Below are 27,537 nucleotides of genomic sequence, written 5' to 3' on the forward strand. Positions count from 1 at the left end.
CAGCATACCAAGATCTAGAAATGTGACTACACTGTGGGCAATAATGTAATATACCCAACAGAGTTGGATAGATTTGCCAATTAAACATGTTCCTTACACAGGATCCTAATAACTGCAGAAACCAAAGTCTGAAAAGAGCAGATGACCTTTATGATAATATAAAGGTCAAGGCATCAGAAAGACCAATCATCAGGATGAATGGCTTCTGTCATTGAAAAATGGTTTACTGGCCCACTTGGCCCCCAAAGGAGCCGAGCAAAGGACAAGATGGATGGCCGGATGGTAACTGATCCTGCCTGTCCCCGCATCAGCTGGCTCAAGGCGCCTGCGTTTTCCAACGTGCCGCAGGGGGGCCAGAGGACACCCGGGCGGAGGACCCGTTGAGAGGAGGGGCAGTGGGCCGAGATGGGTCTCACGCTTTCTCACCCTCAAGAGAACCAAGACACAGCACAGAGCCATGGGATATACTCCAGCAGGGGACAAGCAATAACTCTGAAGAGCAAATGAATAAAGTGCTTTTTGCAGCCTGGGGTTTCCTAAAGCCCTACATTCAAGGAGATGAATTCTGAAAGGTCAACCACTTCTGAAGTCAATGGCAAGACCTCTGGCCCACCTCTGGACCTGAACAAGGAATCTCAAGGTTTTGCTGTGAATGGAAAGTAAGTGTGCACAAAAGTCAAATTGGAAAGCATTCCATACACATGATCAACTCTACAAGTTATAAAAGAATGGATAAAAATGCAAAATAAAAAGATTAGTACAGAAAACCAAATACAGCAGTATCTCTATCATAGTAAGGACTGTTTTCAATTTCTCCAAATAAAGTCTGTGGATCTGCCTTTGTCCCACACACACTTCCACTCACCCCCCAGCCAGGAAAGAAATGGCAGGAAAGAAAAGGACATCCTAGATGTGCACTTGAAAATCTCTGGGAACAGCATAATTCCCACCTGACTGAAGCATGCCCTTGAGACAGGCCAGATGAATGTAGCTGGAAATATTAAATACTGAGCAGTTGGGTGAACAGCTCAGCAACTCAATTTACAATGCATGTGATACAAGCACAACCCAGCCGAGTATGAACAACCAAACTGATTAAAGATTCTGAAAATCTAATACGTTACCTTAATTTCTTCAGCACTGCAGAGTATTACAGTTCTTTGGAAAAGTCATGGGACCTGAGGCCAGGAACAAAATGGTAGCCAGACCCCGTTTCTGAAAACCTACCAAGTGCCGGGCGCTATGCTAAACGCATCTGTCACTCACTCAGTCCTAACAGACACTTGTTTCTCTTTAGTGAGCCACTCTCCACATAGCATGTGATCCATTCATTCAACGTGCACCATCCAGTAGGCTCTGGCATATTCACACTTGTGCAACCACCGTCACAGTTTAAGTTTAAAGTCCCCATCACCCCAAAATGAAACCCCACCCCTGCCTGTCCAGAACCAGAATGGAAAAAGTCAGGTGCTCTCTGCATTTTACAAACGGGGAAACTGGGGCCTAAAGAGATTAAACCACTGGATCATGACACCTGGTCTGGAAGGTGGACTCGAGCCAGAAGCTTCTCTTCCACCACCGGACCCATCTCCCCAGTCATCCATCTCTGAAATCTGCCCGAGCCTCTCACCACAGAGCAGGGGCCCTGCCATCCCCAGGAAGAGACATCTGCATGATAAATAAATAGGCGCAAGAGAGGCCCTCAGCGGGCAGGCGTGCCCCCAAGGGTCTGCGTGGACCCACAGGGCAAACGCTTAAGGAAAACAAGAAACGAGGGAGAGCTGATCACCCTGGTGGACGGCTCAGCAGGGTCTGTCTACCACACATGGAGCAGCTCCTGGTGCTGAGGTTGGGCATGACTCACACTCAGCGCTCACAGTCCCTCTGGGGTGACTCAATGGTGACAGTCCCTTTGGGGCAGCCCTCACCTTGTGCCAGGTACCTGAAACATACTAACTTCCTGAGATTCTCTTATCAACTACAAGGCTATTTCTAGACTTCCAGATCTTACAATCACATGAGGCATTAACAGCCAATATGGTGCTCTCTACCAGAGAGAAATACAACCTACACTGACTCATTTACCCTTCACAAAAACCTATGAAAAAGCATGCCTACTACCTCTTTAAAGATAAGAAAACTACAACTGCCTCAAGTAGCGACCACATCTGGGCCAACAAGCATCAGCGTCCTGCTCTCAGCCACTAGGCCAAGTGGCCCCAGATGAGAGAGGAGCGGAGGGTTAACAACATACTTACCACTCTGCACTCCTGCTCTTAAAGAACAGGCTTACAACCCATACTCCAACTCAAGAGATTCACTTGCCCCAACTGGGAGGGGGGAAAAAAAAATCAAGCTGCGGGAGGTTTAAAAAACAGGTGAAGAGGATATTCCACAAAAGCATCAGTTAAAGAAAATAAGCTCTTCTCAGCTGGACAGTGTCACCTGTGGCACAGGGAAGGACCCTGGTCCTGCACACACAGCCCACCCCTCCACGACCCAGAGGGGCCGAATACACCTCAAAGGTGATCCCAGGGCAGAAACAGGTGAAATCGGCCAAATGACCTATTTTGGGCCCTTAAATAATGCACCCCGCCCCGCCCACCGGAACCCACCCAGTGTCAATTCAAAAGCAATGAAATCATTCCAGCTGGGAGTCTGATGACATGCTGTTTAAAAACGCTTGTGAGAAATGTCCTTCTTCAGAAAGAGAGGCGCACCAAAAGTGAAAGTGAAGTCGCTCAGTCGTGTCCAACTCTTAGTGACCCCATGGACTGTAGCCTACCAGGCTCCTCAGTCCATGGAATTTTCCAGGTAAGAGTACTGGAGTAGGTTGCCATTTCCTTCTCCAGGGGATCTTCCCAACCCCAGGGTCAAACCTGGGTCTCCCGCATTCCAGGCAGACGCTTTACCATCTGAGCCACCAGGGAAGCCCAAAAGAAAGAGAGATCTCTGCTATTCCTTCCATTTTCCATTAAGTGAAGGAAAAAAAATTAAAAAGGCATGAGAAGAATACACAATATGGGGATGATCTGAGCAACCCACTCTCACTGAGTTCTCCTGTGAAAGGCTAAGAAAAACCAAAGCCAGACTCTTTCTAGACATATTAATTCCTCTACGTATTAATTCCTCTACCCTACCTCACTTACCCTGCTGAAGAACAATTACCAATGACAAGAACTTCTCAAACAGTCACTTCAAATATTAACTTGCAACACATATACTCAGAGGCCCGTTTTGACTGTGTTGTTTGGTGGCCAAATACAGAGATTACCTAAGTGCTCTCCTGTGAGGATCATCTCAGGCTCTGTAGATGGAGGGGTATTTTGGAAACTGAAGAAGAGAGTCCTCAATATAGAAGTTGTTGGAGGCACTGATATTGTGACCCCTGAGTGTGAAGCCAAGGTTATGAGCATATGTGATGCCGTCTGTGTCACTTCAGACCATGTGTTTTAATAAACCACAATCCATTTCCACTAGGATGCCCACTGGATTATAAATGAGAACATCAGGGTCTTCTCTAACGTCTGCACAACTAAACAGGTGCTAGGGACACCAGGCTCTTAGAGGGGACTGCTGGGGTCAGGGGTCAGACCCCCAGGGAGCTGGGTCTGCCCCAGCCCGGGCCATTAGACATGGAGGGGGAGGGGAGGGGGCAGGGGTGTACCTTCTCTCCTGCATTGGCTTCCAGGAGCCCTGCTGCTGCCCACGCAGGTTCAAGTTCAGGGGAGAAACAAGATAAAGGAGAACACCGTTGGCAGCTTGGGTTCCCCTCCCTTCAAACCTGCACAGCCTAAATAAAACCGTTTTTCTGGATCTGCAGGCAGATCAGGGTTTGGGGCCAAAGCTACCCCCATGATAAAGTGTTCCCCACGTTTTCTGTGCATTTACTTCCGCTTCTGGGAGGAGGATATAGATGCCGGATCTCCCAACACACTTCACATCTCCAGCTCACAAAGCAGGGGGAAGCACCACCAGACGAGAGAAACCCAGCGTCACGGAGAACGAAAAAGCAGCCTACTCTTGTGCGAAAAAGCTGCAATCCCCGAGAACCTGCCTGACTCCCCGGTGATGATGGCCTCAGCCAGGTTTTCCTGTTTAGAAAATCTGCTCTATCACTTGCACATTTTTCACCTGAGTCACAAATCAAAAGGAAATGGAGATGATCGGTCTGTAGATTTTTCTTTTGGGAAAACGAAGGAGTTAACTTAAGGCAAGTATCAAAAATCGATCAAAAAGGAAGGACGGGGAAAAGGGACACCCTCATCTCACTCACAGGCTGCACCCCATATCTCTTTCCATACACTCTGAGAACCAACTTTAACCTCGAGAATGAGTCTTTGCTCACGCTCCCCAAGCACCATCCACAGCCAGCGAGCGGGGCCTGAGGGGTGGAGCGCGCCACGGCCTCCTGCACCACAACGGCCACACCCAGGGCCCTCACCCGCTCTGCAGAGGGACAAGCCCATGTGGCCCGGCCCAAGGCTCAGCAACTCACACCAGCCTGCTGCTCAGCGGAGAGCGACCAGGCCTTGGTGCCTTACACCCCGGGGCAAGTGTGGGGCTCTGAAGGTGCCCTCAGAACCTGAACCAGAAAAGTTCATTTCTCTGAATTTGAAGACCTCCTCTGAACCCCAGAAGAAACAAGTGGGCTGGCACTGGTCCTGGGTAAGCCTGAGCCGCTGCCTCATAGATACCACCTATCATCCAACTGCTTTCTTTACCAATACAACCACCGGCCCAAGGCCATGCCAACAGATCAGGTAAACACCATCTGTAATCCCACCACTTTCTATCCCAAGTGAACCTTCTTAGGAATATCTGGGTCATTCTGTAGTCTTATGGTGCATTTAAACAAACATTCACTTTTGCAACTGATGGGTACCCATAATTAAATCCCATTACAAGGAATTTCAAGGAATCCTGCTCAATAGTTACAAAAGAAAGAGTCTCAATTAAAAAAAAAAAAAAAACACCACAGAGCAGGAAAGACAAGTTTAAACTGCTATGGGAATCGTGCCATGTTTGATCTGTATGTATTAATCACGGAAGCAGAGCTCTCGGGGGTCTGGGCCTGACTGCTTGTGAAAACCACTGGAGTCCTGGGTTCACTGCCGGCGCTCTGTAACCCACACTCTAGTGGACACAGCTCTGCACCAAGTTTACTGTGGTCAAAACAGGAGCAAGAAGACAAAGTATGGATGAGAATGGGAAACCAATGGAAACAGGGTGGGAGAGAAACATTTTTAATCTGAAAAACATACTACTGTCTCAGAGGAGAAAAACAAAATTTTAGGGACCTTCACCCACCTAATTGGATCTTCTTGGAAAAGCCACTTCCCTTGAACAGACAGCAATGCCCAACATCCACCGTTAACAGATCTCAAGGGTAATGATGCCTGTACATGAGACTACGGCCACAATTATTTATTTGAGAATATAAATGAAGGACCCGAGTTTGAGCAAGCTCCGGGAGATGGTGAAAGACAGGGAAGCCTGGTGTGCTGCAGTTCATGGGGTCACAAAGAGTTGGACACGACTAACAGACTGAACAACAACAAAAATAAGTGAAGGAAGGAACAAATCAGAGAAGGAACAAATGAATGCCCATCTAGGCTACCTTGCTTGTTTACAATACAAGAGAAAATTAAGAATCAGAGAAATTAAATACCTACCACACAGCTAATTAAGCCTTAAAAAGGTCAGGAAAGGAAGCTCATGATGACTGTTTGATGCTGATAAAGACCTTATAGAAAAGGATAAAGGTGGGGGTGGGGGGAACAAATGTGTGCATTATGCAATCTGGTGTTACAGTATAATTTCAATTATCAAGAAATGGCTGTGAAAGGAACAGTATCCCACAGCTGAATGTTTGGTTTTCAAAGATGATTGCATTCTAGTTTCATCACTTTGGGGCCATGGCCCTGTAATATCAATAACTCCTTTCTCTAGTGGTAAAGACAGTGTTTTAAGGAATCTCCTTACACCCTCCTGCTGGGGACCTACTCCGCAGCATCACTAAGTCATACTGTAATAACCTGGTGGTGGCAGTTTGTGCCCTTGTCCTGGGCCTTCTTGATGTCACAGAGGATGTAGAACAGGGTAGGTAAATGAGCTCAGCTAAATAGGTACTGAAAGCTCACGGTGTTTCTAAAATACTGCACTTGAGGCTGCAATTGGCTTTCTCCAAAGCAGACTTCTCTTTTTAAAAAAACAAAACAAAACAACTTCCTCTGAGTCACGTGAAACTGGAGGAGCTTTCCTAACAGCCTGTGTATTTCTGAGCTGGCTTCAGCCCCCTCCTTCCACTGGCCTCACAAAAAGGAAGCACCGCCATCCGCTGGGATTATTAAGACATGAACCCTCCAGAGACATGAGAGCCGGCTGGCTCTTCGCCGCTGTCACCAGACGGAGTGCAACTCCACCAGCACACCACAGACTGTCCACGTGCTCACCCTCACGAGAGGATGGCGCTCTCTGGGGCAGGGAGCATGTCAAAACTCTTGACTCTCATCTGCAATCGGCCACTTTTAGTGATGGGTACAGGACATTAGCTCTTCCCTTTCTTCAACTGCAAAGCAAGAAATGCCTCCTGTCCTGAGCACTTCCCAGTGACTCTGCTGGAGAGAAAGCAGATGGGATCCAAAGATAACGTAGATGAACACACCCTAAAATCTATTGTTTCTACTGTCATTCATGGAAAACAGCTCTCTGGTCTGCCCTCTCACAAAGGAGATTTCCGAGACCACCCACTAGTTAAAGAAGCCACCCCTTAACATGAACAGGTCTACACACAGCTAACAGAGGCTATTCAAACACTTCACTGAGTGCCTTCCTTACAGGTAAGGAGGCTGAGAAACAGATTACTAACCTCATCTCCCCAACAAACTCTAGGGTCTTTAAGTCACATCTCTGCCATCTCTCTATGCCACCTAAACACAGCCCTAACAGGAAGCAGGACAAATAAAAAATCATGCAACTGTCAAGGCAGAAATGTCAACACCAGTGCAGGTGGCCAGATTCCCATCACATCCAAGTGATGCTGGTGCTACGGGTCAACTTCCCATCGAGTCCAGAAAGGCTAGGGGTGGCTAAGGGCTCAGCCGTGAAGGACAAGAATGAGAAGAACTTTCCTCTGCCTCAATCACTTACTGGCAGCACTGATTTTCTGTCATTTGTAGATGTGGACGCTCTACGTGTCCCAAGGGAAATGCGCTCTCGAGCAGAGAAGCTGGGTAAGAGCTCACAGAAAGCAGGCATCTGCGGCCATCATGCTCTTTCTTCTCACTTCCTTTCCCACCCCCTGCCACACCCCACGCTAATCCAGTTACTCATCAAGTTCTCTCAACCCCACCCCTGCAGTATTTCTGTATCTGCCTCCAAATTTTTGTACTTATATCCTCCCATCTATATTGCCACCTTTTAGTCCCCTGTTACCTTGAGCCAGGTAATTGCCTACAATTACAGCCTTTCAATGTGTTTCCTCTTCTTGAAATCATTTCCCTTTATGAAATCCTCTTAATTGATGCCAGCTTAATCTTTTCAGAATATAACTCCGATTAAGTCAGCTCCCTGTTGAAAAACCACTGGGCACTTTCCACGGTCAACTCATTTATACTTTTTTCTTTCTTGACCCTTCGTTCTTATTTTTTGGGGCTATGTGTCCTGCCCCTGGAATGTTAACAGTCAGGGGTAAAAATGAGTCTAGTTTCTACTACACATGCATGCCCTTGATTTCACATGCTGGATAACTGCTAGAATCAGAACCGTAAGTGAAATGACAACAGCAACTTCATGAAATTACCTCGACCACGCCTGTTCAGATGCGATATCTTCCTCCTCCAATTCCTACATCTGTGTTCTTATGGAATTTACCATCGTCTTTACAAACTTAAGAATATGTATCCAACAATCTATTCATCTCGAACACAATTGTTTGGATTGTTTCATACCGGCCGATCTCGGTTAAGTGTGTGTTACTTAAAGAAGTATGCAAAACATCACTAACCCAACTCTGCCACCTTGATCATCTTCTCAACACATGATCTATTCCACCTTTCACTCAAAGCTTTGGATTTTATCTGTTAAATCCAAATTCAACAGTGGACCTACCATGTCCGTTGTGAACATGCTTGTGGGTTTTTCCTTTCCTGGGGGTTGACTGGCATGAAGATGAAGCATTGTTGGTGGCTGCTTTGACGTCTTCTGTCTCATCATCTTCCTCCTCAACGTCCTCCTCATCCTGAGAGCTTCCAAAATACACCATGCTGTTGGGCAGCGCAGGAGAACCTGGCGGGGTCAAAAGGAGGGGCATAAACACCGGCCTGAGTCTCCACCCCTTCCAGAGCCCACTTCAAGTGGAAAGTGAAAGTTGCTTAGTTGGGTCCAACTCTTTGTAACCTCATGGACTATACAGTCCGTGGAATTCTCCAGGCCAGAATACTGGATTGGGTAGCCTTTCCCTTCTCCAGAGGCTCTTCCCAACCCAGGGATCGAACCCACGTTTCCCGCATTGCAGGCGGATTCGTTACCAGCTGAGCCCCAGGGAAACCCAAGAATACTGGAGTGGGTAGCCTATCCCTTCTCCAGGAATTGAACTGGGGTTTCCTGCATTGCAGGTGGATTCTCTACCTTCTAAGCTATCAGGGAAGCCCAAGTAGACCCATGTATTAAATTACAAACTTACATCCTCATGACCAAGCAGATAAAGCAATTCACCTCTACTGCCATTTTTATTTTTCAAACATCCCCCAGGAAACAAGACTCTGTGTCCCTTTAACAGATTTCAAGCAAAATCCCCCAGCAGGGAAGAGGGACGATGCCATTCACCAGACATAACAAATCAAAAATTTTAAAACCTCATTTGATTATTCTTGAGAAGGGCGGGGGGACGACAAAACCCTATCCATAGTGTCAAAGACATGAGACTATTCTGGGTTACATCGTCTAGACTTAAAAAGTATGAACTTAAGCAAATGAAAGTAAAATGAAGAAGAAAAAAAAAAGAGAGAGAGACACAAGTGATAAAAACAAAATATGACATATCCTTATAAAAGGAATCTGTCTGATATTCATAGGGGGTGAGTGACAGGTATGGATTCCAAAATCACAATATATTTGGAAGCTACTTTGATATTATGATCAGGTTAATAGCATGTAAAATTATTAAAATAAATTCCTGCATAACACTAACTAGAAGACTGGCTTAAATAAATTTAAAATATCAAAGAAACCTCTTCATAGCACCCAATCCCTTACTCCTTTTATACCTTAACCTCCTCATCTCCAAATGTTTCTGCTTCTGAACCTAAGACAGAACAGTAACACCAGAAAACAAGCTCAATATTACAAAGAAGCACAATACCGTTCTTCTTTATCAAATCATGAATTTTCAGAAGGAGATCTGTCCATTCACTGGTATACTGTTTGGGACCAAAGGCTCTTAATTTTTTTTAAATAATTAATTAGTCAGTTAATTGGTTAATTGATTAATCGATCAATTTGTGAAACCCCTGAGTTAATTTCTGGCAATAACTTTCATTTTCTTTCCCATTAAGTATCCGGAGGAGAGCTGCTATCAAGTAACAGAAGAATAAATGTGAAGTTCATTTCTTCTCTTGCCAGCTTCCTGTGAATGAGCTAACACTTCAGGAGTATCAGTCAAGATTCAAGTAACTGAATGTGCTCTCCTTCCCAAACTGGATCTCAAACTTGAACCACAATGGCTAATTTAACCATTCCAGCATCAGGGCTACCTGTTCTAACGAGATGGACATGAACGAGCAGCGTCGGAGCACTGAAGTGGCAAACCACAACTGCCCAGCTCCCGAAAATGCAAAGACAAAGACAGCACCTTCCACTTACAGTCAGCATGACCTACTGATACTCAAACACCCCAGCCCACAGGTTATGTGGGTCACGGCACTGAAGGGAAACGAAACTCCAAAGGGATATGTGTGACAAACACTCTGTAACATGACTGGAGACACTCTGACCAAAGCCATTTCCTTTGTTTTCCCCGCTTTGATCATTTCCAATTAGAAGCAGGTTCTCAACAGAAGGAAGGTCTGTCAGAGGCTTTGGGGAAAACCATCTGATCAAGTAGAAGATGAAGCTTTAAAAAAAAAAAAGAAAGAGGAGGAGGAAATATCTGGCCTTTTCCCCACTTGAATATATTTACCCTTGTACTAAGTGGTTTTACAACTAGTACAAGACTGAATAGAAAAAGAAGTGACACCATCCTTCCCAGCTTCGTACTTAAAAAAGTTTCCAGTCAGAACATATCATTCACAGAGACACACAGAGTAAGTACCTCCAAGGCCAAATGTACCTACACCGATGGGTCATTTCCTAAATCTATCCTTAAAAAAAAAAAAAAAAACTTTATTGAGTTTATTACACAACTGCTTCTGTTTTATGTTTTGTATTTGGCCACAAGGCATGTGGGATCTTAGCTGCTCCACCGGGGATAAACCCAAACCCGCTGCACTGGAAGGTGAAGTCTTAAACCTCTGGACCAGTACGGAAGTCCCATAAATCTAAGTATTTAAGGAAAAAAATCAAGAAACCTTATTTCAGTGCTCAAAAAGAGGTTCAGAATTAAAAAAAAAAATAAAGGAGAGGAAATTTCCCATAAACTCCAACTCAATCCAGCATGTGACATGACATCAAGTAACACATTACATGCTGTCAGACAGAGCTGGAGACTCAACACTTGGAAGTGACAGACTCAGCCATTAAATTTTCCTCTTCAGTAAAATAAGAAAGAGGTTCAACACATTTCTTCAAGTTCCTTCAAGATCAAAATAGCCACACCTAACTTCTCTTAAAGAAAAGCCTCCCTGCACACTGTCAGATGCACTGACCAGCGGCTGAAATCAGAAAGCGGATCATTACAGTCCCACGCAGGGCAGGTGTGTGTAGACCCTGCAGTGACGTCCACAGCTCACTCTGCCCTCTATTGGAGGGAAGCAGGATTGCAGGATGGAATTTCAGGAAGTAAGCCTTGCTCCATCCCACCATGATCAGGAGAGAAGGGAATAAACTCTGCAACTGAGGCCATTTGGGAGCAAAGCAAGTCTGCTTCAAAGAGAACTGGGCAAAATCCACATGAACCACATGAGAAATTAAGAGGTAACTGCCACCTACAGTCTGTTGAGGATTTTTTGAAACTCAAACCCAATACATAAAGCATCACATTCCTTACTCTGAGAAAGACTCTGAGAAAGCAGTGAGCACTATATTTATGCCAAAGAACTAAAGTGGAGGAAATGTTGAGGAGTTCAATTCAGAACCCAAGTTTCATTAATATCCTAAAGAAAGCATATAGGGTAATTTTAACAAAAGAAGAAAGCAACCAACCTTATGAATCCATTTCTTTAAACAGCTTCTCAGCCAAGTATACACAAAGTGATGTAACCTGATATATGTTCTAGAAGACAGATATTCTGGAAGAGAAAGATGAAGTAGGAAACAGAAGACAAGGGAAGGGGGTGGGGAGTGTCTTCCCTGAGGAATTCACTCCTAAAGCAAAACTTAGAATAATACAAGATTTTTTCTGATGGGACTGGCTTTGCAGTCAGAGGTGGAAAGGACACAAGTATGGGGGCACAGGGGATAAAAGCGATCGCTTTCACCCTATAAAGTAATGTAGGTTCTCCTAATGGGGGTTTTCTCCTAAATGACTTGCTGGTTGGACCTAAAGGCAAAGCATCAACAAAATAAAAGACAATATAGATGCTCAAATAAGAAGAGGAATGGAGAGACTCCTGTGATGAAAAGAGAAGGGTTTAGTGGAGGAAAAAGCCCAGTGCTTGATATTATTATCAAGCCTTGGGCAGAAAGGTCAGGATGCCCTTGGCTCAAACAATAAGCTGGTGCCAATTCTCCCTTCCGCATCACGGCCTGGGTAGAGCCTTACCACCTTCCACGTTTCATTTAAAAAGCCACTGCCAATCTCAGGAGTGGCCTCATCAACTATAGCTTCTCACCCAGAAGGAACATACCTTCAGAATTTTTCTGGGTACCTGCACACCTGTATCTCTTGTGAACCTTGTAGTCAAGTTACAGCAAGCAGAAAAGACTTAACTCCAGCAACACTGCATACTGAAAACCTCGGTCACCATGCAGCTACTGGTAATCCCTCTAAGACCTGCTAACATGTCCACTTAGAAGTGATGGAGAGGGTCATGCCAACATTCCAGATCAGGGGGAACCACAGCACCCAGGAAAAAGCAGCAGAAACAGCTTTTTTTCTTTCTTGTTGACATAAAACCAGGAAGATCATCTCACATGTCATAACCAAGGTGACAAGAGAAACACAAACTGCTAAATACCTAGAAAATAACTGCAGAAGAACCTCAAATACATAAAAGAGAGCCAAAAGCATTTGAGAAACCAAACTAATCAAGACATTCACGTAGAGCATTTCTTTCTTCTTAGACAAGATACAAGCTCAATTAGCTAATTTACAAATAAGCTTAGAGGAGGAGGAATCTGTTAGACACAAAACAGATGAAGGAAAGGGTATTTCAAAGCCTTGAAAACAGCCAGTAGTCTGGACTATTTATCACTGGTGAAATCACCCCACCTTCCTCCTTATAAAATGGGTGAATGGGTCCATTTGCTAATCCAATTGAAGCTGTGTGAATGGAAAGTTAACATTTAGCATCTGAAAACAGAAGACTCTGCATTTTTTTTTAGAATTTTTGATGAAAAATGGTCTGCAACTCATAGATTCTCACACCTAAGCAGCAAACTTCCTCTCTAGAAAATTTATTAGGGAAACTTTTTGCCTCCAAACATCAGGTGAGGTAAACTTTTGAAAAGCTCGTTGTGGGCCTAGCATTCAGGAAAATGGGCATGGATCTAGAGATGAAATTAATAGGATGAGAGAGCTGGAAAATACAACAAGGAAAAGCTTCCGGAAGAGAAACCATCCCCTCCCACAGCGGACAAGGGGTCTTAGAAAGGGCTGAGAGGCCCCCACCTGGTTCCTGGGGTGGGCTCTCTCCCCTCCGTAGGTACCAGCCCCTCTTGTGGTATTAATCAACAAGTCAGAGAGGTTGCCTCATCACACAGAATAACTCCATCTATCTCCTCCACGGGCTTCCCTGCTGGCTCAGAAGGTAAAGAATCTGCCTGCAATGCAGGAGACTTGGGTTCGATCCCTGGGTCCAGAAGATCCCCTGGAGGAGGGCTTGGCAACCCGCTCCAGTATTTTGCCTGGAGAATCCCATGGACAGAGGAGCCTGGCGGGCTACAGTCCACAGGACTCGCAAAGAGTCAGACACGACTGAGTGACTAAGCACATCTCCTCCACAAACTCTGTAGTTTTAAAGCAGTCATCAATGAAAGGTGAATGCCTTTAATGTTGTAAGAGGGTTATGAATGGCATAGGGAATGGGGGGAGGGGATATACACGTGTACTTACAGTTTTCTATTAAAATCACAGGCAGATTTTTCTCTCCTGATTATTCAAGTGCATTAGGAAACATAAAAAATCTGAACTTGGATCAGTCGGTGGAATCGGGAGTGCGGAACGCATCTGTGCTTTGCCAAAGCCGTATTTCATTACTTTTCAGAATTAGTTGGCAATGTCTCCACAATATTTACTGAAGTGAAAACCAAATGTTTTCATCTGGACAAAAATCAAACTGTGGTATGTTACAACCACAACAGAAATCATTTTAATCCAAAAGCTTGCTTTCTCTAATTTGGGCTGCGGTTTCTGTAAAATTGGATTCTTCTCTGTGAATCATGTACACACAAGCCCTCTTTCTCATTATCTTCCCTCCCGCGACCAGTTCTTTATCTTAACAAGCTAAACATAGCTCTTTCTGCTAGATTTTGGAAAAGACCCTAAAGGGATTCCCCGCCCGCTGTCATTTAGCTCGGGAGTCAAATTCTGTAGCTTGAGCTCACACTCTCGGGCTGTGCCTGGGATCTGGCATGTTTGTGATGGATCTTCAGGATACACACAGAGAATGGAAGCAATCGGGCCCTATATGCCACGTGCTCAGACTCTCAGTCAGGTCCAACTTTTTGCAACCCCATGGACTACAGCCCACCAGGCTCCCGTTTCCATGGAATTCTCCAGGCAAGAATACAGGAGTGGGTTGCCATTTCCTACTCCAGGGGATCTTCCGGAGCCTGCACTGGCAGGTAAGTTCTTTATCACTAGTGCCACCTAGGAAGCCCATTATCATACTAAAAAAAAAACAAAACTTCAAAGGGAGCAGGTAGGGTCTGGGCAGGGGGCGGGGAGATAGTTATTCACTGACTTTCTGAGTTCTAGCAGAGGAGAGCTCCATCCTTTGAAACTGGACAGTCATCAGAGAAAGTGGGTGCGACCTTGGCCCGTTAATCCCACCGCCCATGTACCCAGCACTGACCCAAGCACCTGTGACCCACACTCCCCCTGCACACTCAGGCACCCACACACCTAATACAAGTGCCCTGAGAGACCAGGACGACTGTGACACACGGAGCGATGGTCTATCTCTTCCACGTCAGCCTTTACAATTTACCAGGGAATGAGAATTTCCACCAGGGTTTCCCAAGCCCCACCCACCCCCATATACTCTTAAGATTGGGTACTATATCCATCTGCTATTTTCTTTACAGTGACTTACATTCATGATTTAAATGACTTTCCTCTATTGTATCAGTATAAATTTAGTATCATGTGCCCTAAAAAGAAAAGGTAATTAATACGATGATAAAAGTGTTCAACACTCACCCTACTTCATTTCTGGCAGCACCCAGCAGCAGGACTGGAGAAGAGCCCTCCAGCCAAAGTCCAGATGCAAAGGGAGCCCCAGCTCCTTACTAGACGAGCAGAGGTCTGGGTAACGAAGCCTCTACTGACACTGACCTTCCTTTTAATACACACACATCAAAAACAAGGGCGCCAGTCACTGGACTGCATGGAGTCTGAAAGTCCAGGACGACGTGCCAGCTTGGCAGTCATGTACCCACTTGTTGCGAGACTCAAGTTTACCTGCCTGCACCACGGGCTTAGTATCTTCAGACATAACAACTATGATGACCCTGAAGGCTGTGAGGTAACACAGGACAAAGCACTGTCAGCACCCACGTGGCAGCGGCACTTTTAGGGTGACCCGCGGCTCAGGAACAAAACAACTCACAATGAGAGCAGGCTGCCCCCTTCCACAGGTGAGAGCGAAGGTGAGTTATTTCCTACCTGCTCTCCTGAATGGGAGAGTCTGCAGGCTGCCACTGGGAGAGGATGTGGTGGGGCCCAGGGAGAGGACAGGAAATACAAAATGAACTCAGTAGTCGGTCTGGAATTTGGGAACAGGTGGCAGAGCAACGACCTGTGAGGGCTGGGAAACTTCAGCCCTTGGGAACCTTTTTCAGGAAGAACAGGGAGGAAGTGATGATGTGACTGTCCTCTCAGAGGCCGCCTCTTTAGTTACGTGCTCCCAGGTGTGGCTGCCTGACCCCACGTTTAGGCAGTGCCTCCCAGCAGAGCAGAGCTCGGGAAATCCCGTGGACAGAGGAGCCTGGTGGGCTACAGTCCACGGGGTCCCAAGGGTCGGACTCGGCAACGAAAACCACCTTCCCTCCTGAAACAGCAGCTCTCAGGGAGACCCAGCCGAACACAGAGACGGGAGAAAGCACGTTTAATTAGCAGCTGAAACAATCGACTTACTATCTTCCCCCCTTGTCATCTATACCCGTGGCTTGAAACATCCATGAACAAACACACATCCAGTCAAATGGAACAAGGTCTCTGGATCTCTCTGCCGCAAATGAACGCAACGCACAGGTCATACCACACAGACAGCGCAGTGGGCTCAACCTACGTGACTTCCACCTATCACGTGCAGAACAGGAAACAAGTCAGAAATTCACTTTACTGCAGCCACACAGAGGCCATCTCAACACCGAAGTCTGTGCTCTCTCCATGGGGAAAGCACCCAGGGACCTTAACAGAAATGTAAATAGGGGGAAAGGGGCACCATGCCTCTAGGACATGGATACCGGCCACTTCAGCGCTGTCAGCTGTTGGCCACATGCTCCACAAACAGAACAGGACTAACCTGACTTCCAGATTTCTGCCCCCATCTATCTTCTCTACACAGGATTTCAGAAAGGATGAGAAATACTGAGGGAATCACCAGGAAGTAGGGAAGAGGCCGGAGACGACCTGAGAGGCACACTGACTCGGTGCCGGCAGCCACAGGCGGGGAGCAGGGACTGGCTTCATCTCCAGGGAGGGCAGAGCCTGGTCAGGGGCCAGCTGGCCTGGAGCACGGCCAACCCTCTGAGCAAAACGTCTTGGAGTCTGAACGACCGATCGAGGTCACAGAGCAATTAGAGGGGCCCCATCCCTCCCCTCCTGGGCGCTTCAGGAGCCGATGGTTTCATATTTCTTCATAATGAGCCTGATAAACTCTTCTGGCAAATAAACTGCTTGCTCAGCACAACTCAGCCAAGTGTACAGACTGTTGGAAAACCAAGTGTATGAGGAACATAAGGCTGGTTTGGTTTGGAGAAACGTGAGGATGGCCACTGGAATCCTCAGGGTGGCGAGATCATCACTTTATGTGTTACCCCTCCCCAAAATTAAGATGCAACACCTCTCAAAAAGGATTCATCCAGAAAAGAGTTGTGTACCACTGTGACAGAGGGCCCTCGTCCCCAAAGACTTCACATACCGTGAAGCACTCCCAGTTTGCTCAAGAAGTTCATTATCAGAGCCATGGTGCTCCTGCAATTGGAGGATTACTTAATTGCTTTCTAGCAGGTTAATCCCCTTTCATTTTGTGACCTCTAAATCACCCCAGGCTTTTGCATTTGCCCTACTTACAATTTATCGACCTCAATACCCAAAGCCAGTATTCTATCGAAATACACGTGCCTTGCCAATAAAGCCCACGACTGTCTTTAGAGAAAGTTCCATAGGCAGCCTGTCTCTTCTGGTACCTGCATTCTCCTTGGCTGGCCTTTTAGACTGTCCCTCCTCCGTGTCACTTGGAGGAACCTGTTCCCCCTTCCCTGTTCATCTCCTAAATTCACCAGGAAATACTACGGGGCTGGATGGTAGCACAGGCCCCATCTGGCCCGCTTCGCACCCGTAATTTAGTCTAACTCCACAGCAACTATGTGCTGACTGCACATCCATTTTACAAAAGAGGACACTGAGGCTGAGAGTTCTAAGTCACCTGCCCAAGATCCACTAGCAGCCATCAGCCTCCTGCCTATCTTCCTACAATAGCCCACTGCTTAGCCTTCTGTACCCTCTATCCATTTTTCCGATGCTGCCATGATCAACTTACTCAACAAAGGTCTAGACCCGTGAGGTCTCCCCCTCAGCCAAAGAACCGCGGTGACGATCCAGCCTGGGCCAAAGCACCTGACACATCAGACTCCCTGCTTTAACACGGGGCCAGCTCTCCAAGCACCGATGTCACCCGCGCCCAGCCACGGGCGGGGCTTCTGCAGACCTTTCTCTGTCTCGGAAGCCAGCTCCCCCTAGAGCCTGTGCAGGGCACCCTTCCCTCCACTCCACCTGTGCCCCCTCTGCCCAGCACGGCCCGGCCCACTCTGGCACCAGCGTGCGGGTCCAGTCGACTGCACCCATCATGCCTCCTGTTGTAATCTCTGTTTTCTAGTTTCTGGCACTGAAAAACAGTTCAATAGAGGCTTGCTGAATTAATTAGCAATTGAATGATAGGTGATCGCAGAAGATTCTCTAGGACTTGGGAAACAAAAGGCAAGTGGCCCCCAAACAGAAAGGACTGCTTCACCAGGGCTGCCAGTGGGGACGGGGTGGGGGTCTTTCATCCCAACTCCTCCTGGAAAACAGCGCTCTCCTCCCCTGTGGGGCTGGCCTGTGACGCCAGGGTCTGAAGAAGGAAGCATGCAGATGTGCATTTTCAGGGATCCTCCGTGGGAATCCCCTTTATTTGCACTGCCCCCCAAAGAGAAAAACATAAATAAGAGACTCATTTAGCCTGCCACTGCTCCACTGTTAAGCTTTTCAAATCTGCAAATAGTCATAGAAGAACGAGAAGACAACAGAACTCATTAAGAACGGGTGACAAAAAATGCAGCAACGGTACACCCCCCCCCTTCTCTGCAGATCTACACCCCAAGAAAGAGACTAATTATGCCTTGCGCAGGACCCATGCAGACCCTCTCCAAAGCAGCCATTTAAGATAGCAAACACATCGGCTGGCTTGCTCCATCACGCTCGCTTTCTCTTGGAAGTTTCAGGTCACCATGTTAAGCAGTCAAGGAGAGAGTCCTACCAAACTCGGCTGAAAGGTCCCTCCCTACCTGCCTTAATACAGTTCTTTTTTTTAAATCTCTAAAGCTTCTTATCTCTGAACAACAGGCTGGTGTGTTGACAGGTACACACTCTTCTCAGAATTACTAATGGCATAGTTTTTCCCTCACCCCAGTTTTCAATGAAGTTGTGGAGAGAAGGGGGCAGGTCTTGGGTTTGCTGGGGGTCACTGATGGGTAATAAACACCGAGACTTAAAGAACACCACGAGCCAGCTTTCTCTCTGTCCCAAGACCCATTCTCTTCCATATTTCAAGTCAGCACTGAGACTGTCCTGGATAATAACTGAGGACCGGACGATGTGCAATCCTTGGCACCATCGTTTCCAGGCCTCTGGTTCCGGCATGACTTTTCCAGCTGGGCTTTCCCTCCTATCAGTGCTGAGCTTATCAGGGCTGCCTCCTCCACTGGGTCTGCGCTTGCTTCCACCCAAGGGTGATGGAGTGGCTCGGTTCTTGAGGCTGAACATGAAGTCTGGGGCTCAGACAAGCTATGTCTGGCTTGCAACTCCCGCCAGAAAAGCAGTAGCAGAATTAGATTGCAGGTGTAAAAAAATGCGAATCAAATTCTCAACTATCAACTTTGTCTGTAAAGATGTCTGATGAGGATAAGTGTCACCAGCAGTTGATATCTAAAAGTTAGAAATACATCTACATGTAAATTGAGAATCAGATAAATGATGAGACACCCACACGATGGAATGGGTATTTCTGTGATACTGAAACAGGAAACCAGATTGCCAAAATAAAATGCAATTTCATTTGGGGTGTGGGACTTGTATACGCACATAGAAGGCTCAGCAGTATTTCACTGAGGAGGTGGTAAACAGTGCTTGTCTCTAGGAGACTGGAAAGAAGGGTACTTTGATTTTTTTTATTTTTGGTCTATTTCTCCCTCTTTTCCACTGATCTTCCTGAGTGGAACATGAAATACTTTTAAGACTAAAAAAAGTTTAACACTTGATTTTGCATTTGAAACGGAAAGAAAATTACTAAAGTGCCACTACAACAGACATTGTCTATTTAACCCTTGTATACTTCAACATATGAGCAATTCCATGTTAAAATATGCCGTCTAATACCACCGAAAGCATCACACTTCCAGGATCATGAGGTACTCAGCGTGTCACCTATTGTTTGAGGCTAAAGCCGTATCAGATAAACACAATCGACCTCACAAATTCATGGCTTTTAAAATAAAATACCTTAAATCTAAAAAGTTCAGGAGGAAGAGAGAGAGAGTACAACATTCTGTGTCAGAACGTTATTGTGTATCAACTAAAAAAGAACAACAAAACCTGTCTTATTGTCTGGCTCATCAATGTAGGAATAATTTTCCAGCCTCAGAGCATTTCTCCAAAATTATTTTAAAAACATCTTAGGTTTCACTTCCTGAAATGTTTGTTCCATCTGACAAGTGAAAGAAGTAAACTCTATCTATGAAAGACGCGATTCTCCTATTTCTAGAGTCTGTTAATGTCAAAGACTCCAGATGTGATGTTTTCCCTAGATGCCAAGTAATTGAGTAATAAGCATGGCTCTCCAAGCAAGGTCCTCCACCAATCGCCAAAACCACAGAAAATATGATTTTACAAAATTGTGCACAAATAGGTGCACACTGCCCACACAAATTCCTCTCCAAACACAAGTCACACTCATTCCATAGGTAAAAACGTTCAGGGCTAAAACCCATAATCAGCAAAGCAGTTTTCTGACATCCTAATAGAACAAGAACTGATGTTGAAGCTGAAACTCCAATACTTTGGCAACATGATGCAAAGAACTGACTCACTGGAAAAGACCCTGATGCTGGGAAAGACTGAAGGCTGGAGGAGAAGGGGACGACAGAGGATGATGGTTGGATGGCATCGTCGACTCAATGGACGTAAGTTTGAGCAAGCTCCAGGAGTTGGTGATGGACAGGGAGACCTGGCGTGCTGCAGTCCATGGGGTCACAAAGAGTCAGGCACGACGGAGTGACTGAACTGAATAGAACAAGAATAGTGAATCTTCCTGTAGGGAAGTAAAGAGTTCAGGCATGGCTCTAGGGTAAATTTGACTCCAATGGCATTAAAGACACAGCAGAAGAGTCCTACCAACACAGAACTTTAATTAGTGACCTGAGCCACCTGGTTGCTGATGGCACTGCTGACCCTTTAAAGACTCCTTCTTTAAAGGAGGCTCACACTCCTCCTTCTAAGCACCTGTCTCACTCCCCCTCCATCACCAATGACACCACCCCACAGCAGCCTCACCGCCCCTCTTCCTTTCACCCTTCACAGCCAATCTTGCACCTCTTTCCTGCTGGGCTTTCACACCGTCCTTTCCATCTCCACTCTCAACACTCAGGACCACTAGGCTCCGTGCGCAAGCAGCCACGTCAAACCCAAGGGAGATGTTGGCAGGAGGCCCCGCCACCCCACCTCCCCTTCGTGAGGGCCAAGTGGTCCACACCGGAACATGATTACCCTCCTCCTGTATGTCCTGAGAGTCTCCAGGACTATCAGTAGACTGTAATGTCAAACAAAAAACTCAGCCCTTTATCTTCATTCGGCCAACAGTTCAGTCCGAAAGCTAACTGGTGAGAGGGTGGGGATGAAGAACAAACAGAGAAGCCTGTCTGGGTTGTGACAGCCACAACAGGGTGAAATCGTGTTCACACATGGGGTTGGAGCCAAGCGAAAACAGGAGGGCCCCGTGGGGAGGGTGGCGGCAGAGACGGGCGTGGGGCACTCTGGAAAAAATGGGTTAATAAGTAATTTGTGGATATAATAGGAGCCAGCTTTCTCCAAGTTTAGTATGGAATAAAGAAAACCAGAAATGAACCCTTTGGTTCTAAACTAAAACCGGAGGTACTGGTGCTCACTTGTGGATTTTAACAGACCTAGAGACACAAATATACATACTTCATGAGCATGTGTGTACATGTGCACAAACATGCCCTTGCACACATGCATGAGTACTTAGTCACTCAGTTGTGTCCAACTCTGCAACCCCATGGACTGCAGCCCACCAGGCTCCTCTGTCCATGGGGATTCTCCAGGCCAGAATACTGAAGTGCGTTGCCAGGCCCTCCTCCAGGGGATCTTCCCAACCCAGGGATCAAACCCAGGTCTCCTGCATTGCAGGCAGATTCTTTCCCAGCTGAGCCACCAAGGAAGCCCAAGTATATTGGTGTGGGTAGCCTATCCCTTCTCCAGCAGATCTTCCCAACCCAGAAATCAAACCGGGGTCTCCTGCATTGCAGGCAGATTGTTTACCAGCTGAGCTACCAGGGAAGCGCGCACACACAGACACAGACAGTGCATTTCCCTCCAGTAGCTGTGAGCACACCTCAAGCCCAGATCCCAACTTGAGAAGAGTAGATGTTCCTTAAAGTAAACAGGGCTCCTTGGAGAAATGGCCCATGCAGGCCCGAGGGAGGGGATATGTGAGATGCACCCAGGGCCCTCTGCTGTGCCAGGGAGCCAGGATGGAAGGATCTCAGGGAAACGTCAAAATAAAGGAGAGTAACAGATTACAACCTTCTGAACAAAACAGGAAATGAGTCCACACAGACACCAAAAAATGAGTATATCAAGTCTGGTAAGAAATGAAATAGAGAGTTTCAAACAGTCTCCCAATGAAGCACATATAAATTGCAAAGGCTGCCAAGGGTCCACTTACAGTGGAAAAGCCTGACAGACTCCCCCTCAATCAGTGACCAACCTGTCCACCATCAAAGGACAGACTGAAATGCCGTGCCCCCAGCAGGATAGAGAAGAATTCCCTCCTATGATACTTTTGCCAGAAGGAGACTCTGCAACCTCCTTCCCCATCCTATGTTCTCCTCTCACTTTGCTCCAGGAGTAAACACATTCCCAAAATGAGGCCATGTAGACCCAAGCCCATCCTTCATTACAAAACTGCATCCTCACCGTGCTCTCTTGTCCATCGGTCCCATTCGTGTGTATTTGTATTTCCACTGTTACCTACACTTAGCAGGTTCTGCTGCTATTTCTCCCCAAGCAGTGTGGCAGGGGGAGGAAGTAAGCCCTCCCATAGCGTGGCTTATTCCCAGACCTCAGAACATAAAAGGAAAAGGGACTTCACACCCATCCACAACCAGCCCACCAATAATATTAAAAATAAAAATTACAAGACAGAAAGCCAAGTTAGCAAAAGCATGTGTGTGATGGTGGGGTGACAGAGGTACCAAACGAATGTCAGGGAGAAACCAATTATAAAAATGTGAACCTACACACTGTCACACTGTGTGCTAAGAAGCCAAAAAAAAAGGCGATTCAGGAGTCAGAGGAGGGACTTCCCTGATGGTCCAGTGGCTAAGACCCTACACTCCCAATGCAGGGGGCCTGGGTTCAGCCCCTGCTCAGGAAAGGAGATCCCATATGCTACAACTAAGACCCACTGCAGCCAAATAAATAAATACAATTAAAAAACAAAGAATCAGAGGAAAAGAGAAGGAAGACTCAAGCGCCTTCTTGGCGGGACCCTCATTTTACACTTCGACCAGCCTGGGAAACCACAGGTGTGCGGCAGAGAGACCAGAGTCAATGTCAACACCTGGGGGCAGCCGTATCCCTTTTCACTTCAACCAGGCTGCCCCCTTCAAGCTGGCAACACAGTCTTACCTCGAAGGCAGAGAAAGGTAAGAAAATCTTCTGTCTTAGGCTTCCTTTTAGAGAGGTCAGAAATTTGAGTAGCTGGAGGGGGTAGCAATGGCTCCACTATCTTGACTGGAGTTGTGCTGGGACTATTCGGCTGGGATTGAGCAAACTTCCTTTGTGCTTGCAGCCTGGGCCTGGAAGAGCAAGAGAAAATTAAAAAGAAATTAAGCAGAGATAGGACGATATAGATCTACGTGCAGCAATAAAATCATGACACAAAAGAGAAGACAGGCTCTTTGTTTCAAGCAAATTCTTTGTTTCTAATTAAGGTTCTGTATATCTCTCACATTCTCATAAACCACAAGCCTGCCTTAAAGGGCAATGAATTTGCTTAAAAGGCTGTTCTCTAAACTGATATATAATATACACCATGATCATGTGTGTGTGTGTGTGCACACAAGCGCATGCCTGTGCAAACCACGTGTGTGCCTGGGTATTTCAAAGCCAGCACGCCGTATTAGGTGATGTGGGATTAACGGCTTTGGTGCTTTCTGTATGCCACCTGCCACATTTACTTGGCAGTCCGAGCTCTAACAGGATACTGCACAACGCCCTTCATGGAAGGACACTCCGCCCACCCTGGTCTTACAACACCCCAGAGGAAACAGCTCTCCCCACCTCTAGGCTCCAGTGACTCCAATCCAGCCACATAAATTCCCTACACTAATTAAATAAAGCATATAATACGGGGTGGGGTGGGGTAGGGTGGGGAAGCAGCACAGAATCTACTTTTCTAGTCTATTCAAAACCCGTCATTCACGGCCAAATCATGGGTTACCTTCTACCTGCACAGAAAGGCTAAAGTCCTGAGGGATTCAAAAAACTGGCTTTAACCTACCTTCAGGCCTCTTCCCTATTACCATCCTACATAGACACCAACTCCGTAATTCATCCACTTGGTGTCTACAAATCACAGCTTCGATCTTGTTCATTTACACAATTTTATGAGTCAGCATGCATGGGTGTGTGCATGCTAAGTTGCTTCAGTCATGTCTGACTCTTTGTGATCCTGTGGACTGTAACCCACTAGCATCCTCTGTCCATGGAGATTCTCCAGGCAAGAATATGGGAATGGGTTGCCATGATCTCTTCCAGGGGATCTTCCTAAGTCAGGGATCGAACCCATATCTCTTACGTCTCCTGCAGTGACAGGCGGGTTCTCTGATGACTACCGCCACGGTTAGCCCCTTACATGCCAGACAACCCATTAATGTGAATCCTAATGAACCTTGCAAAGGTTTCTTTACTTCTTTCTTAAATGCTATAGCCAACAGCTAATTTTCCTTTCTCTACCTGAGGACTTTTACTCTCTGCAGAACTGATTTGACCTTTATCATAAATTGCCTATTAGCTTTTCCTTGAATTTTCAAGATCTCAATGCCTAATGGAAAAGCAAGCACCTCCAAGGGTATGAACCTGTATGTGTCTTGCTTTAAACCACCCCTCTGGCCCTGCTTGTGAAGATGCTCAAGAAATAATCTTTGAGAGCAGGGGAAACCAACAAGAACTGAAAGCAGACCCGTGGCACGGGGCTTCAAGGAGATCCGCTCAAACCCAAACTGCCATCACCCACTGTGCGGGACTGATAAAGCCACCCCAACTCAAGGCTGCTCTGAGTACAACATGTGTTTATAATTCTAAAGCATACATGACTTTCCTTAACTACTGCTGGACTTAAATAAAATAGTAAGCCGAGTATCTTCAACTGCTGATGCACAAAATACCCTACCATTTTAAGTTAGCGCTCTAGTATTCAACAAAGCACCCCCAACACACACACACATTTTCTACTAAGTAAAAATTACCCTTTAAGCTTAACCTCCCGTGTCCTGCCCAGAATCAACCCTTGCCTCTCTTACAACACACTAACACCCCTGAATAGGTCATCTTCCCAACACAAAGTGACATTTGATCAAAAGGAAGATAGCATGACCGCTGCTTACTAACTGGGCAACAAGCCTCTGTCTTTAAAATCTACGAACATCACAGCTAACAAAAAGCACTTCAGAACCTAGGAATAACCAGAGGGAAACAGCTACCGAACACAGTATTAGAACACAGTATTCATGGAAAGGTAAATGCCTTTAACAGAAATTCCGAATGTTATAAACAGTTGAGGGAATAAAACAATGCCCCTGTTCCTCCTGTGTGATCGGGAACAAAGAGGAAAATTTCCGGGGCAACAGACTGTCCAGAAGGCAAGTGAACAGAAGTGAGTCCTGGGAAAGTCACCAAGCCAGGGGACTGACCTTCCAGAAAGATCAGACAGGGGCAGGGGTGACTGATTCAGAGACTTAAGAGGTGTTTCTTCTGGGGGTGGACGTTGGGGGTGGGGAATACATTTATTGGATATGTGACAAAATAAAGGAACTGTGGGGGGTTCTGTTCCTAGTATAATGTTGCAGTTATGCAGAAAATGGGGAAACCCTGTCTTTTAGAAACACAAAAGGAAATATCAGTATTTATAAATAAAATGATACTATGTCTAGAGTTCACTTCAAAATCAGAGAAGAGCTGTGTTTCTCAAAGTGAGACGAGGATCCGATTTGCATTTGGTTCTCCCTCACTTTAGATTTTCTGTCTTTTACAAATGGATATTTTTATCAGATAATTACTATAAAGGAAAAATGAAAGACATAAACTACAAGCTCAAATTTATTCAACAGACATCACTCTGTTCAACCACTTGAATGTGCTCACCACTCAGTTGTTATATTCAACTCCCTGGCACCAGGCAGCACGCAGCCCGTGCCTTCAGCAGCATCACTTTGAAGAAAGGAGAGGATACAGGAAACTAGACAGCGGTCCAACAAGCCACACCCTCTCCAGGTCCCGGCATCCTCGGGATGGACTGAGCCCAAAGAGAACTACCTCCTCTTCTGACAAGCTCGTCCTCTCCTCCAACCTTCCTGTCACGTGAAAAGAAAACCCCTGTCATGCTTTCCTGCTGAAAGGGGTTTTAATTGGCCATTTTACGATGTGTACATCTTCATTTAAATGGACACAAACTCACGCTAGGCTGATTAAAGGGGCTTTACAGAAACACCGCCTGCGCGTGAACAGGATGTTCAGTGTTTATTGCTTTTCCCAAAGTCAGCAACGACAAATACCACACATTATTATGAGCAGCCAGCCCAGCCTGAATGAAAAACAAACACGCAAACAGAGATGACAGAGTGGGACACGGCAGAACATTCTACAATTTCAGAACCTCAAAGATAAATGCGCCGACTGCTGTTCAAATAAAAAGCACTTTGTGCCTGATGACTTTCTCGGGGAGGTTATGAAAAATAAGGGCATGAGAGATTAAAAAACGGCAGTAAAATAAATTACCCCTCAGAGGAATAAGCCAAGCTCCCAAGTGATTAAGCATTTGTGAGACTCGGATGAAAGCAGGAACTAAAGAACAAGACAAACCAGTATCTTGTTTAAAGAGGCCAGAATCCGTGCTTCCCAGAAAGCTGGGCAGGTCTGTGGTTTGGCTTTGTGTGCAGAGTCCCAGGGGATTAACAAAGGTGCGACGTTGCTTTGCGGGCTCCACGGGACAAGAGAGTTTGAATGACACAACTCAGAAGACAAACCCATGGAGGATGCACTCTTAGCCGCGTGGCCACGTTTGCAGAATCGGTGATTCATTCCAGAATGTCTGATACAAAGAAAATGAGTGGGTGTTACTAAAACACAGAAAGTGGGGTGGGGAGGTACAGATGTGCTGAAGAATGACATTATCTGCCTCCAGGGGTGTTGTGGAAAGGAGGAGGCTGGGGTGCAGGAGAGGGCAGGCAGGATGAGACCCCCACCAAGAGCAGTGGGGCTCCAGGAGGGCCGGCATCCAGCGGCTGAGCATGACCGCAAGGTGGAACCCACTCACCCCTCCACCAGGGGACATTTTGACCAAGAACACCTTCCATTTGATTACTAAGGTGAAAACATATTAAAATGGAAATTTAGGTTGGGGTGTCCCTGCTGGTCCAGTGGTTAAGAGTCCTGCCAATGCAGGGGACACGGGTTCAATCCCTGGTCTGGGAAGATTCCACATGCCGTGGGGCAACCCAGCCCATGTGACACAACTACCAACCAGAGCCTGTGTGCCTAGAGCCCGTGCTCCAGAACAAGAGAAACCACAAGGAGAAGCCTGCATACCCCAACTAGAGGGTAGCCCCACTTGCTGCAACTAGAGAAAGCCTGCACCCAGCAACGAAGACCCAGTGCAGCCATAAAAATAGGAAAAAAAAAAATTATAGGTTGAACTAAGGGAGTTCAGAGCCATCCAGGGGGTGGGCTGGAGACAGAATTGGGTTCCTGGGGCCCCAGGGAAGAAAACAACAGAAGGTGGGGCCTCCAGAGGCTTTCGGGCTGAAGTTCAGCCAGGATGGTCCTTACTGTCCACTGATAATGCACAGAGCCGGAACGTAGAAAAAACAGAGGGCGTCTGTCCCCCACACAATCCACAGGCGTGTCAAGTGGAACAAGACTCACTTCAGTGTTGATATTTTATTAACTCATCAAGGACGGAATTTTCCTTACAGAAAAACTCCTCTATGCCAGGAAGG

The 27,537-nt window shown here is 46.4% G+C and overlaps 1 protein-coding gene across 8 annotated transcripts in view; it reads right to left on the reverse strand.

Moving 5' to 3' along the window:
* JARID2 (jumonji and AT-rich interaction domain containing 2) overlaps window positions 1-27,537 on the reverse strand; it is a 229,373-nt gene that overhangs the window by 31,957 nt on the left and 169,879 nt on the right. For 7 of the 8 annotated variants that reach the window (XM_043908491.1, XM_043908490.1, XM_043908492.1 and 4 more), the window contains 2 exons: window positions 22,949-23,118; window positions 8,113-8,289 (listed from right to left, as the gene is read on the reverse strand). In XM_043908491.1, coding sequence (XP_043764426.1) covers window positions 8,113-8,289; window positions 22,949-23,118 — 347 coding nt within the window. Of the gene's footprint in view, window positions 1-8,112; window positions 8,290-22,948; window positions 23,119-25,684; window positions 25,830-27,537 lie in introns of those variants that run through there. The other variant, XM_043908497.1, reaches the window with a different exon arrangement.

The sequence above is a fragment of the Cervus elaphus genome, chromosome 7 (genome assembly GCF_910594005.1).
Source record: "Cervus elaphus chromosome 7, mCerEla1.1, whole genome shotgun sequence".
Taxonomy (NCBI): domain Eukaryota; kingdom Metazoa; phylum Chordata; class Mammalia; order Artiodactyla; family Cervidae; genus Cervus; species Cervus elaphus.